The 15,204-nt window shown below is 40.0% G+C and overlaps 1 protein-coding gene across 3 annotated transcripts in view; it reads right to left on the minus strand.

Annotated features, from left to right (window-relative positions):
- The window catches only part of adamts3 (ADAM metallopeptidase with thrombospondin type 1 motif, 3), a 230,747-nt gene that overhangs the window by 99,015 nt on the left and 116,528 nt on the right, over nt 1-15,204 (minus strand). For all 3 annotated transcript variants that reach the window (XM_036144383.1, XM_036144382.1, XM_036144381.1), the window contains exons 6-7: nt 11,457-11,540; nt 8,937-9,093 (exon numbers count right to left, since the gene is read on the minus strand). In XM_036144383.1, the coding sequence (XP_036000276.1) occupies nt 8,937-9,093; nt 11,457-11,540 (241 nt within the window). The remainder of the gene's footprint in view (nt 1-8,936; nt 9,094-11,456; nt 11,541-15,204) is intronic.

The following is a 15,204-nucleotide window of genomic DNA, read 5'->3' on the forward strand; positions in this document are numbered from 1 at the left end:
AAAAGCAGGAGCTTTGACAGTTTGCTGCTCTGAAACATCCAGGTGAGTTTTCACACAATGCAGATGGAGATGATCAGCAATGCTAATCAATCTGGGGAGGCTTTGAAGGTCATTTACAAACTATTACAAGTACATCATTCAAAAGTAAGTGGGAGTGTTTGTGAATGCAAACCATTTAAGACAGATGAAATATGTGTATGCCCCCCCCCCTCAAAAAAACAATAACCACACTCAGCTCTGGGATCACAAAAAGACAAAAAAAGCCTTAAGCAAAAAAAATAGCTTCCAGAGTCAAGAAACTGTGATGTGTGAAGGAGAGTTTGCGTTTAGAAAATAACTGTGTCCTTTGAGAGGTTTTTAAAAAAATCGGTATTAAATATTTTTAGCACAAATTTGCATCACGGTTGGTTGTGCTTCTGTCAGATCAAGGTCGTGTCATTGGGTGTCCCTGTGATTTACGTCCGTCTGTCTCATTTCACTTTTATCTGACATTCATAAGTAGTCTGACCATGAAAGCTAATTTTCACTTGGATTTGAAATCACAGAGTAACCTTATTTATTAATTTTTATGAATGTTTCCTGCTTAACTCAAGGAGAGGCTTTATTTTAAAAGTCCCCATTATCTAAAACTTGCAAATGGTTTTATCCGATCTGACTTGCAGGTTGTGGTGTGTGGAGAAATAATGTGTTAATACTGAAACAAAAAACTAAATAAAAAAATCAAATGCCAAACAAATAACATAACATCCATCTCCTGACCATCTGAACAGCGTGTTTCTTTTTCTTTTTTCAGAGAAGAGCATCTTAGAAAGCAACTATAGAGTTAGAAGATGTAGCCGCCTGGAACACCAAAACCACGCTGCCTGTAAATTAAAGGCTTAGGGTTAGAACCGGGTGCGTTAAAAGGAGGCAGATTAGATGTGAAAAAATCAGGAATTTCAACAGCTCCCATTCACAGTTTCTATGTTTTACACAATGGCTGCATGCTTTGCTTATATAAAGTAACGGTTGTTGGAGGAAACGCACCAGCAGATTGAATCAGAGTAACCAAATTAAAATATCTGTCTCTCACCCAATGACTGCTGGAGACAGGCACCAGCCACCCGGCCCTGCATGGATCAGGTGGCATAGATAATGCACGGGCGGGGAAATTAAAAATGTCTACCTAAATGTAGGTCCTGCAAACTGAATCTTTGTTTTTTACTACAATTTTCCCTAAAAGCCGTCCTTCACCACCATGATGTATCAAAGGTAATGTGGGTTTGCCACAGAGCGCTTTTACATCCCTGGGTATGGAGCAGGATGTTAAAGTCTCCCAGCTACTGCTCTAAGGCAATTTAGAGAAAGCAATTAACCAAATTAACCGTGCTGGTTTTGGACTGTAGGAGGAAGCAGGAGAACTGGACAGAACACAGGGAGAACATGCAGAGTCCATGCAGAAAGACACCAGGGGTTCAAACCCAGGACCTTCTTGCTCAAGGGCAACCGTGCTACCAACAGAAACTTTTTTTGTTCAGCTTTTAATTTAAGCTTAGCCTTTTTTTTTTACTTACTTAGTATTTCATAAGGCCTGGTAAAGCATTAGAAATGTATTTTTTAACTGATGGTGGAAGTTTCACACTTTACTGTTCACAATCTGGTACAATTTAAAGCAGAAAAAGGACAAAAATAAAACAACACCACCTGATACTTTAGAAAAGACCAAAATGTGCTTGTTTTTAATGTTTCCCATTAAATTATTATCTTCTGTTCACCGTCACTGGGCTGAAATCTGGTACTTCCTTCTGTTTAAATCAGCCTGTCTGAACGATTCAACTTCAAAACACGTCACACAGAAACAGAAACAGAGGAGCTTAATGATATTCAGATCTAATCTTGTCCAAGTCCAAGTAAAGCTCAGGGGAAGACCACAAAGTCCTGACTGTATGATGTCTCTTCCCACACAGACCTGAAGTCATTTTATTTTACTGGTAGCGTCTACAGGAAGTCATAAACCCAATCAAGCCTTAATGTCCTTGAAGGAATCAAAGCAGATTACAGCTGCCTTCTGTGAGGATTGTTATAGCTGATTGATTTCAGCCACAAAGAAAGACCTGGTGGTTTGTTTACCCTGATTGGGTTTAAGCTCTAAACCGATGTAATATAAAAAGGTGAATAAAAAAATACAAATATGTTAATTTACAAGCCTGCAGAGCAACTGTCAGTAAAACTTTTCTTTCTTGTTCTTTTTCAGTGGAGGAAACAAGAGAAAGCTCTAAACAACCTGACATTTACATCCAACTGAAGTCAGTTTGGGGGCTCAGTATTAGTAGTGGTACATTCAAGGACCCTCTGTAAATGACAAAACTCAGACTACAGCGGCTATAACAGCTTAATCTCCCAACATTCTTGTCAGAATTCTTCACTGTAGCCAAATGTGAGTATTTGTGATTTCTGTGTTCTTTTAACATTTGTGTTGCTAAAGGAGGAAATCTGATCAGAACAGCAGATTTGGTTTTAAACCGAAGCTGTTCCAAAAGGAGAGATAATCACATTGCTGTAAGCAAACTTCTGTCCTGTTCAGCCACTAAATGTCCTGAAAACAATAATTAGAGAAGAGGAGGTTGGAAAGTCAAACTTTTGTTTTCTTCACAACAAAAAAAGTTTAAATTAATACGATTGAAATAAGCAGCTGTTTAATGTGTTTCCCTGAAGGTCGGATTCTCAGCCTAACAGAAAAGGTTTCATAGATAATTCCTGTTTAATCTAAATTTTAATTGACTTGGATAAAATTTTTACTGAATATTCTTCATTTCAAAATAAATGATATTCCTAAACAAACATTTGAAAGAAAACAGATTTCAAAACGTGCAGTATCTTGTTTTCCAGGAGAGCAGGGCTAAATAAAATGTTTAAATTAATCATCAATTCTTTATAAAATAGTTTTGAAACCGGATGTCCTTAAACTGAATCTATGGGCTGTGGAGGATGTTGGTCATGTTAATCCTGATTTATTTATTTTTTTACCATATTCTCCGTTCCTTTAGTGAAATGCTAGCGGTTTATATACCATGTTTACATGGAGATGCAATTTCTATTTTTGTTTAGGAGTCAACGTCAGAGGATCTTAACTCACATACAGAAAAACAGACCATTTTAAAAAATAAAGGGCCTTCCTATTCTACTTTATTCCATTCCTCAAGTTTGTTGCTCAAAAATTCAACTGTAGTATCTTCTCAGTAGTTCTGGAACAGATCTGAATAGAAATTGCAGTCATGTTTTTAATTTTTTTAAATAATGAAGCTTTTGAGCAAGCCTACTACAACATTTGCTGATAACAATGAGACATTAATCTTATATGTCATACTTAAATGTAACATCCAGGCCGTGTGTGTTTTCCCACTGAAAGCTTTAGAGAAATGCAAACAAGGCCTAATTGGACTGAAACCTGAAATACTGAAGAAATTATAGAGGGGAAAAAAAACATTGATTCCTTCATGAGCTCCAAGGCAGTTATATATTTTTTAATGATAGCCACTTTTCACATCCCAAGGTAACGAGATGAGTTACAGGATAACTTTCCATGAGAAAATATTATAGTGATGACTGTTGGTTTCTGAATTAGGGCTGGACCATATAGAAAAAAGCATATTGATAAAATAAAAATCACATCGATCGATATCGAAAATTATCAACAAATTCAAAACATATATTTTAAGTGATGCCCTGGCCATTAGAATAAGCCTTTGACTGAAGAGACTCTGTTTTCCAATGACAAAGTCATGAAGAGGATGTTAAGGATTGTCCATAATTTTCTTGATTTTATGCAAAATCCTTCTTTGCATCGTCGTCTCCAGAGGTTTTACAGTCGTCTCCAGAACAGAACTGGCCTTCTTCATCAGGCTTTGGAGCCTTTTTAGGTCTCTGGCTCTGATGCTGCTTCCCCAACAGATGACGGCACAAGAGACGATGCTCTGAACAACAGACTTAAAGAAGATCTGCAGCATCTCTCTGCAAACTTTAAAGGACCTAAGCTTCCTCAATCAGTAGTCTGCTCTGTCCTTTCTTATAGTCGGCTTCACTGTTGCATCTCCAGTCCGCTCTGTTGTCCAGATGAACAACGAGGTGTTTATCTTCCTTAACCACCTCCACTTCTTCTGCCATGATGGAAATTGGGTTCTCCTGAAATCTACAATCATTGTAGAGATCATTCTGTACGTGGATCAGGAAAGCAGCTAGAAACCAAACAGCCGCGGTCACTCATGCTGGTTTTGTTCTACTTGGTGGAAAATAGACGCATCACTTGCTGCAAAAGACACGGTTCTTTTTGCTCTACGGCAGAAGGAGTTTAACGAATCCTCCGTTTAAACGAGATGCTGTCATTTACACAAACAGCAGAAGAGAAGATGAAAGGAGGATAATAGCATGTGCTGTTATGAAAGGCATATTATGTGTACAGTAAAGCATGTCTGCTCTGACTGGAGCCATGAGAGATAGAAAAGTGAAGCGTCAGAGAGGCAGTTCAAAGTGCTTTTGTACGAGATCAAACGAAAAAACTCTCACCTCTCAGCATGAAGGTATCCATGCTGAGCCTCTTTTAGCATTTCTGGTAAATTCAGCAAAGTGCTGGAAGAGGAAAGGATTTAAGAGATTTTAATGACTTTGCAACGCTCAGCACAAAACAGCAGAGCCCCCAAATTGCCCCCAAAGGTGGACTGCTAAGTGTCTCAGGCACCAGAAACGCAATGAGCAGTCAGAGGACCAAGAGGAACCATCATGGAGACACAAGTTTCTGCATGCTGCGTACCGATGACAGACTGAGGAAGAGGCTGACATAAGAAAGGCCACCCAATGGCAAGAGAGGGCTGGACTGAAGGACTGAAGGACTGAAGGACTGAGGGACTGAGGGACGAAAGGACTGAAGGACTGAAGGACTGAAGGAGATCTCAGAAACCAGCCCAGGTGAGCCGGTGCACAATTTGGAGGCGTGCGTGCTTCTCCTCAGTCGGCTCCCCAGTGCTGGCACTTATTGCCGTGAAGATTGTGGATCGTCTAATTCTGAGGAATGGCGAGATCCAAAAACCTTATTAGGAGCGCTGCCAAAAAGATGTGAGTGTGATTTGATTCAAGCCTTTATATAAAACCAGCATGGTCAGTTCTACTTGAAAATCCTCACTAATCTGGGATAGTGCAGAGACACACAAGTCATGGATTAGCTGCCACCAGTGCTAGCAGGCTCACACACACACACACACACACACACACACACACACACACACACACACACACACACACACACACACACGCACGCACACACACACACACACACACACACACACACACACACACACAGGTCCCTGAAATGACTTGGAACTGAAAAAAGTAATAAATTAAAATTTACTGAAAATGAACCAGCGGAAAGCAGACGTTGCTTTTGAATTGTGGTTCAACAGAATCATTTAACGTCTGGAGAAAAATGATGGTGCCTGTAACTTCTTATTTTGTTGTGCAAGGCTCCTCAGGTGTCCAGCGTTGTGCAGGGTCATGAACCTGAAGGCCGCACGCCGAAACGTGTTGTTCTGTCAATAAAATCTGCTCCTGAACCTTCGAGTGTTGCTGAAGTTTTCATCGACCGGTTCATTTATGCTTTTCATGCACCTTGAAAGTTGGTGAAGTTGTGCCAGAAATGTTTGGAGCTCTCTTTAAGACAGCAATTCTTAATGCTACACTGCCAGACAGCACATATAAAAAAAAAAAAAAAAAAAAAAAAAAAAAAATATATATATATATATATATATATATATATATATATATATATATATATATATATATATATATATATATATATATATAGTTATACACCCTTATTATGTCTTCAATGCAGAAAACACCAATGAAAAAAATGCAGTCTGGTGTAAAACATGCAACATTGAGTCATTTGTTAACATGGGGCTGCTATTTCACAATCATCAGTCAGCTATCTTTTCCTATTGAGCCATAGAAAACCTAAAAGTGCAACAATCTTTATAAACAAACAATATCAAAATGCCGAAAAACAAGCGTACAAATACACAAAAGGACGGTTCTCTGCCAGGGTGCAGGTATCAATCATCTCAATGTCCTCCCGTTTTTCCCTCAGCCTCGTAAAATTGCTTGACCTCCACTCCACAAACGAGATTGTTTCTATTTGGAAACGATCTAAAAAGCTCTGCTTTGGAGCATCTGTAGAACATCTGGTCACAGGAGACTCCAGGATCAAGCTACATGTAAAACTCAGCTGAGCCGCCTCCTGCCCAGCCTCCTCTGTCTGTCGTTAAACAACGGGATTATGACAGTCAGTACATTATAATCATAATACAACACAATTAATGAAACAACATATGAAGCATAAATAAGCTCCTCGGTTACGCCTCTGGGAGTCCAGCATTAATCCAGTTAGTGTTAAAAAACAAATAAAGAAGTGTTTCTATCTATAAATGTCCAGCAGCTTCATGCACTCAGCTTTACAAAACGATCAAAGACTCGGTTAAACTAAAACATTTATGCTGTTTAAACTGACCCAACTGAACTGCTGATGATTTCTCCCCTTTCACATTAAAACACTAAGGTGGCAGCGCGGCATAAGTTTATAAAAAACATCTCCTTCTGGTGAATCGCTGACATTTATAAAGTGTGCGATGCCTCTTTTTGTCTGGAATAGCCGTAGTACGGTACCATGCATTGTGAAATCAGAAATTACAGTTCATAACTTTAAGGGTGAGGAAAGTAAAGTGAAAAAATGCTTTCACTGCTTATATTCTATGCAGGCATCTGAAAAAACGTTTTGATTGAAAGGAAACTTTGGAAGTGGAGGGATTGATAGCAGCCGTCATAAAGCAGTCATTTTCATCTAAATAAGTTGTTTTAGTTTGCAAAGTCAGAACCGAGAGCATTTAGACGTAATTTCAGCCAAACACAATGTCTTCATTGATTGCTTAGATTGCAGTGTTTACCTGCTTGGCTGTGAAAATTGGATATAGATCTGTGTTAAAGCGCTGGCTTGTTTGTCCCGCGTCTCTTTGTGGAAATGACTCTGGGTAAGTTGTCGCTCTGAGCAGCAGACGGTTCATTAGGATGATTGGAAGATGAGCTCCTGATGAAGAAGGTAACGGGGGTGTTCTTATTTGCCTCAGGTATTGTTCTTTGTATTTGATACATTTTAAAATTAAGCCACAATGTGTTGATTTCAGAGTAGGCATTTTTATACAGACATAGCTGGTTATCCATGTTCAACTCTAACATTGCTGTAATTGTGGTTTAGGAATAAAGTTTTAACTAAAGTTTTACTTTTAATAACCTTCAAACTATCCTTGCAGGATTTAAAGGGTTTAAACAAATGTATTTGACCTAGAAATGTCTTGCTTTCTGGCGGCTGGTTGGGAAACATAGCTGCTATCAGCCAGCGGATGTACATAAGTCAGTTGTTTGCTAAGAAGAATTTATGAAAAGAATCGTATTTCTAACATTAATGATGCTGAAACAAAACAACAAACTGCAGTTAGTCCCTGCAGTCAAACAAAGTCCGACTCGCTGACTCTACAATCCACTCGTGTAGCTCTCCCAAATTCTTGAGTTTGCTTGGCGGTCCTCTAAAGGCTGCTGTTCCTGATGCTGGTGCAGCTTTTCTAATCACACTTTATCCATCCACTAATATTTCACTGAATACAATCCAGCAAAGAGCAATCAAACAAAAAAAGTCAGATTTTTAGTCTACGGTATACGAAGATCAGGGGGCGCCTGGAGTGCAGGGAACCCCCCAGCAGCCTAAACAGTTAATACAAGGCAAGATGGCTCCATGCATTCATGTTGCTGGAGTCAAATGTCGAGCTAAACATTCACTGAACTCAACATTCACTGGACCGTCTTAGCTGAAAGAGTGGCGCCCGGTTTGGTTCTGCTCCTGCTGCTGTAGACCCCCTGCTTCCCTGCATGCATCGGTTGGTTATTTGAGCAACCGTTGCCTTTCTTTCATCTCGTACCAGTCTGCTCATTTTACTCTGACCTCTGATTTTAAACAAGGGGTTTTATTTCCCACATGGTTTCTCTTTTTTTTCTCGACCAGTCTCAGTAAAGCTTGCAGATGGTTGTGCCCACCTAGATCAGCCCATGAGATGTTGCTGTGTGACTGACTGATTGATTTGCCACTGTGTTAACGAGTATACCTAATAAAGTGGCCATTGCAATTATATATTATTTATATCTTTAAATAATTGCAATTTCTTTTAAAGGTCCAAAGGCATCTTGTGAGTAAGTGTGAGAGCGCCGTGGTTCAACATTTTGACTCATGCTCAACAAATCCTATTATTTAGTCTGGAAGACGTAAAACATCCAACATGAAGAGACACAGAAAACAGTTTGACACGGCACAAATCAGCTCAAGCTGCATTTTGGTGACGCTTTGCGCTTTCTGGGGTTTTACAGTCAGTCTGGGGTGTGCGTGATCATTTATGTCCATGTAAGGTCCGTGTGTAGCACAGAAGTCCATCTAGTCTAAACACTAAACACTGGAGAAGCATCCTGCAATACTTGTGAATAGTCTGTTCCAGAGTAAGAGAAAAATGAAGAAAGTTTTAAACTCTACATGCAGCAAACATATTTACGGCTTTTTCTGACTCAACCTCCTGACTTTCTCACCAATTACTGTTCCTGATTGGGCTTCAGCTGCTCCAGTTAGGCTGTGTTGGAAATACAGTCATGCTTTCTAACACATTTCTAAATGCAGATTGTTATAAATTAAATATGATATGTACACATTTAAAGCTTTTAAAACTAGGTTTAACCCTCATAAGTGTCAGAAATATCTGCCTAGAATAATTCCAGATGTTGCCATAGCTGTGTTCAGATTAGTATCAAAGAGCCAAACGCTGCAGGCTAACGCTGATTTGAATCACGCCACGCTCGCTCCTGTGGGGCCTTACCCTGCATGCCGGTGGGGCCGAAGCCTTGGCGGGTGAGGAAAATTGCATGGTCGTGGTGTTCGGCGTGATCAAGGTCGCCTTTCTGCTGCACAAAAGCCCAGCGGCAAACATTCTCCAGGCTCCGTGATGGGTTTCCTCTCTCAATGAGGCTGATGGACTGACAGGAAAGAGGAGAACCGGTTCAGTTCAGACTGCTTCCTCACAGGCAGCAGCACACATGGCACTCTTTAACTTTCTGAGTGCCGCTGGGTATCACAGAGGACACACTACATTATCTCCTGAATCTAAAAGGAAAAATGTTTCTACATGTCAACATCAATAATTTAGCCTATTTTCTCTGTTTGACTCGCAGTGGTGGAATAAAACCCCTGAAATGTGAACGCCTGAAGTTTTGCCACCGATAGCAGAGATCCCACAGTTTGGTTTTCTTTAGCGACTTGGTGGGTTTTTGTCTGACGTCCGTGCCATCGTTCTTAGTATGGAGACGATGTCACACCACTTTGAATGTCTTTTTACTCAAAAGTGCTATAAAAATAAACTTACCTTACCTATTATAGAGCCAATGTTCTCCAAGTAGTTATAATGAAACCCTTAGTAAATACAAAACGCAATCATTAATGCCCATTTTGTCAGGACAGATGGGTCAAAAGTCCAGTAGATTAATTTTTAGGGTTAAAATTTGTTTTTTACTCAAGGCCTACAATTAGACGTCACTTTTACCAAATACAAAAGAAGTTTACGTAAAACGCATAGAAACATCTGAATTACAGGAAAGCAATAAAAAAAAATCGAAAACAAAAACGTCCCGATTTTTTCTGACATTTAGCAAAAACAAACTATTGTGGTGCTCCAGGCTGACCAACAATAGAAACACGTCAGTGTTTATGCCAGTCAGAGAAAAATAACTTTTTTTTTTTTTTTTTTAAATAAAAATTGGTTTCCACTGGGATTACCAATAAACATGTTAATTACTAATATAAGATGCTAAACCCCACAAGCAACAGGTCGCTGGCACACACTCAGCACGGCGTCCGCTCTGCTCCTAATATGAAGACTTAATGAAAACTCACAGCAGCACGGCAGGGACAAAATATTGCTTAAAAATAAAATGTTCTACTGTATTTTCTTAATTTACTGTTAAAATGGGTTTCTGCAGGTCAAATATACATGAAAACGGAAAAGAAATGTGGCACACACTGCTGACGGTGCGGTTTAAGACTAAAGTGTTTATTTGGACTCGTCCTGCTTTGTAGCTCATTAAATGGCTGACAGGCATGGCACCGTATGACCTCTGCTAGTTAACGTGTTCCTTTTAGGGTTTAGTAAACACGACGCAGAGAAACGCACCGTTGTTAGCCTGCAATGGTGACAGTAGTTAGCTTGTTACTGAGCCTAGCAGTCAACACGTATGTCACCGGTTGTCCAACTCAGGACTGGGAAATCCTTGTGTCGGGTATGAGGTTATTCCCAGATCCAGGTTCTGACTTCAGAGGTAAACCAGGAGCCACCAGAACTATTATTATTAGCATTACATTGCAGATATTCATCTGATTCCATACATTCAGTTATCACTAAGTAAAACCCAAGCTCGATCAGCTGCACTGGTGCCATGTTTTATTTCTTTGGTTTAATTATATTGCTTCTACTCTCAGGTTTAATAAACTGGTCATATTACTGTTTTACCACAAATTCCATACAATCTGCCCTAACTTGTCCTCGGTGAGGTTAATTAAATCCCTCCGTGTGATTCATTTGAAATTCAGATTTTATGCTCTCAAAGGGAAGTTTAACACCGTAATAGGGCCGTGTGCAGAAATCAGTGCTCCTGGTTGTCAGGACCTCAATCTGCAGTTTACAAAGCAGGATGGATGACTACTGGAATCAATAAAATATCATTTATTAGCTGAAAGGAAATCTTGTCTTTTACTACTGAATAAACTGGAATCTGCTTGCCCTGAATGAAATTAATGTCTGTTTACAGTATGCTGAGTATGCCACTGATTACATAATTATTTATGTATCAGATTCTATTGGAAGCACAAGGACTTTTAAAACTAGATATTTGAGAGCATAATTATTAATTATCATCACTGGTTTTCTTCAAGAAAAATAAATATCAGCATGAAAACACATGAATAAAAGCACAACTGTCAATTCTCTGGGTGATTTTGCCATTTTAGTGAAAAAGCCTATCGAAGCAGAATTAGGTCTAAGCATTTGCTTTTAATGTCATAAAAACAAATTTCACATAATATGTTAATGATTTTTTAACCATAATAACAGAAACTTTGCATCTTCTTCCCCTTCCTCTCTACATGTCCAAACCATCTCAGTCTGGCCTCTCTGGCTTTATGTCCAAGACACTTTTCTCCAGTGTTATTATCATTTATGATTATTTTTTACACCGAGGACAGAACATTGACCCAATTTGTGTAGAATGAAATTATTCACCTGTTCAGTGATAATAAATATCCGCTCCTAAATGCTTGGACATGTTCCATCAGCTCTTTTAAAACTCACCTTGGCGTAGCCCAGCATGATCATCCTCACCAGCACCACGTTGATATGAACTCCCAACGACTCATCGTGGTAAATCTCGTTCACCTGGCAAACAGAGATGAAGGGGGGATAATAAAATGTTTCATATTATAGCTTTCATTCATTTACACAAACAGCAACTGCATCCCTGGCAAGTTTCACTTTCCGTCAAAGTCTGAGCTTCTGCCTCTGAAGCGAGCGGCATGAATCCTCCGTAATCACAGAGCCACTGCTGGCAGTAAAAACACGTCCATCATTGTGTTCTATTATCAGGCTTCATGGTGGCTGTATGAGTAAAATGAAATGTAATCATCTGGATAACAGTGCGTGAAGCCAGTCGAAAATTGCAGCAAAAAGCGCGTTGTTTAAACGTTTCAAAATGATTTTATTTTTCTGGGCCTCTGTGATGTTTTTGTGAGAAAGAATGAAATAATTTGCACACCAGCTGTCGTTTGATAAATACCTTTATTCCTCTGAAGGAGGTTCGAGGAAAATCCAGGAGAAAACTAAAAAATAGCACAAAATGTAAAACAGATTGTGAAACGACAAATGCTGAAGATCCCTTTCTTTGTATCCAACATTGATTTTTTGAGACAACGTTGTGCCAGCTTTAACAGAAGGAACTTGTATAAAATACTAATTAATCTGACACCTGGGACATGGTAAAAAAAATAATAATAAAAAAAATAATTCCAAATTGATAGAAATTCATTTGTGACCAGAATGATGTTGAAAAGTCGGGTGGAGTTATACATCCGGCTGCTAATTTTAGGACGTAGGGCTGTAGATTCTCACATCCTGGAGATGTTAAATTCTTTAAAAGTTTGACGGCTTTGTTCACCTCCACAACTGTAAGGGAGTGAAACTAAAAGGTGGATTTATGGCAACAAGGGGATCAACAGCTAATTCTGTTGGATTTTTGCGAATACTGTGAAGTGAATTAAACATGCAATAAAATTTTGGTTAAAGCGGCCCGGCATCTGTATCTGAATTACAATGTCTGCCTGTTACAATGCAAGGTAGAAGCTCAGTAGATTTATTAGTTTGATTTGTGGCCCTAACTTCATCCAAAACTTGATTTGGGTCATTAAGATTCTGTGTGGTTTAAGTGTGAAAGTAATCTGCTTCAGCATCTCTAACAGCAACTGTACATGAATAGTGTAACTGTCTAGAAGTGAATAGTAAAAGAAGAGCTCTGCCTTTGGGCTCAGCTCTTTCTTCACCACCACAGACCGAGGCGATGCCTGTAGATGAAGCCCTGATCCGTCTGTCCACCTCCTGTCCATCCTACCACCAGTCAGGGATAAAACATCAAGATGCCAGAGAAAACGTTTAATCTGGGCCCTGCAGTGGCGTGATATAGGAACATGTGGGTGTATATGTACGACCACATATGTGACGTTATCACACACTGTGCTGTGAGGAGTCCAGTTCTTGTTCACAGCGCTCTGTAACGGCTGGTCGGCCCTAAATACCATGAGCCTCTCTGTGGGATCCGTGTGGGAGCGGAGGCCCGCTGACATCTGCACACCCCACATGCCTCCACCTCTGCCCTCTGGTGCCTCTGTAGACATGCCAGCCATTGCTAATCCAGCAGTTTGCATATCCATTTATTGGTCTGCATGTAGAACAAATTACTTCCAAATCAGGTCATTCCTCCTGCGCTCACCTTGATGTTTGCACATTTATGTAGAGAATAAACCACATTGGTTTGCAAGATAACGCGCGGAATAATAAAATGTCTTCGTTTAGCCAAAAGCTATAAACTGAAAAATTATCTAAAAAAAACATTAAACATAAAGCACTGAACCAGAATAAACAACTTACACTTCATAAATGCAGTATAATTATTCTCTAATATTAAATGTCACAGATATATCATCATCGCATCATAAAACAACTAGAAACACTGAAATGAGACATTTGTTGACAGACGATCTTTGGAACATATTTAGTGTCCAGTCGCACAGTTCACCCACGCTGTGAAAAAAATAAAAATAATGATGTCATGATGAAGAGCGGTCGGGTCAGTGAAGAACTCAGCATCTAGCGCTGGCCTCTACCACCCAGAGCTCCACCATCCTGGCGGGTTTAATTTTCTCTGGGCCAATGATTTCTCACCAGTTCTATCCATCTCACTGTCCTCAGAGCAGATTCAGCGCCTTATCAACTGCAGCGCTGCTGCAACAAAGAACAGCCAATCCATGCGCCGAATGACGCGGCGTCCAGCCGCTTTTTGCCCTCACATATTGAGGCATTTCCATGAAACAATTTTCCTGAATGTGACTTTACAAATGGGAGAGGGAAGACAGATTAAACTCTTAACTCTGCTTGCAGAGCGGTTCTTCTCCACCGTCTGCACCTCAGGCAGATCTAAAAGACACTCCTCGTTATCGTTTGCACCAATCAGCCGGCCCTGAAGCGCTTGATTCTGCAGTTTCTTAACGAACTCCTCGCAGCTACAGCAGACTTCATTCCCGCTCGCTGCACCAGACGTGTTCAACGCTGGTTTTATTTATGCAGCTCAAGTAGTCTAACACACAACTCAGCGTCTGCAAACGGTCTCTGAAGCGAGGAAAGCAGGGTTCTGCTGAAGATCTAATCAATACAACAAACTCTTATGTCACTAAAGCTGACATCCATCCATGAGAAAACATATAGAGAATCACCTATTATGAGCTTTTATGGCCTATTTGTGTCTCTTTTGGAGTAATTCCCCCTTTATTTATAGACTTGCTGTCCTGCTGCAGGTCAAAGCGACTTTCAAATGACAAATATGAACTCATTTAGAGCCACGAGGACTAAAGCTACAAAATAAAAACCTGCAAGGGGAATTTTTAAAGGAATATTCAGCCTGACCATTCTGACTGATGAACAGCCAGTCAGACCCTCAAATTAAAATCCACTTTCTCGGTCCGAACCAAAAGCAGACATTTTTCATGTGTTTAGAGTGGCTTGCCTTCACATTGTACTTTTTGCAAGTGAACTATAACTTTTAACAAAGCCACGAGTGAAACGATCGTTGCTCCCATCGGACAGAAAGGACTCAGCGGGCCGTAGAACAGACCCGGAAATGGAGGAAAACCAACATGTGTGGCACCTCTGCTTTGCATATTTACGCTGTTATTATAGCTGCTAAATCACTGAGTGGCAAAAGAAGCTTATTCAAAACAGGTTTCAAGAGATTTTATCTCTAACTTTGAAATGTGTCAGAGGACGCATCTTGCAGGCAGCAAGATGCGTCCTCTGCATGCTGTGGAGTCCCACAGCATGCAGGCAGCAGCGTTGCTAAGCAACAGGTACTACGTTCACTGCTACGGTGGCTTGTTAGGGACAAAAAGACGTATGTGTTCTGTAGCTGTGTCGTAAAAAGGCTATATCGTATTCACAATGAAGTGAAACGCACCAGAACATGGGTCTCTGTTAGAGGTTGACCGATATATCGGCGTGTGTCTGTTTCTGCTGAGCGTGTGTTTCCATAGAGAATGATGTATCCACATAAAAATAATTACCAATCACTAGATGCACAGCATCCAACTTTACAGAAAATAATATCCATACACTGTAATGGTGGTCAGTGTTTTTTCTCCTCCTTCTCCCCATTGAACCAAAGAAGCTCTTTTCTTGCTGTGCCAAAACAAAGCGCTGCCATAAGAGTCCTGGTGCTTTTAGATTAGATTAGATTAGATTAGATTAGATTAGATTAACTTTATTGTCCCAAAGGAAATTT

The sequence above is a fragment of the Fundulus heteroclitus genome, chromosome 12, assembly GCF_011125445.2.
Source record: "Fundulus heteroclitus isolate FHET01 chromosome 12, MU-UCD_Fhet_4.1, whole genome shotgun sequence".
In the NCBI taxonomy this organism is placed as follows: Eukaryota; Metazoa; Chordata; class Actinopteri; order Cyprinodontiformes; family Fundulidae; genus Fundulus; species Fundulus heteroclitus.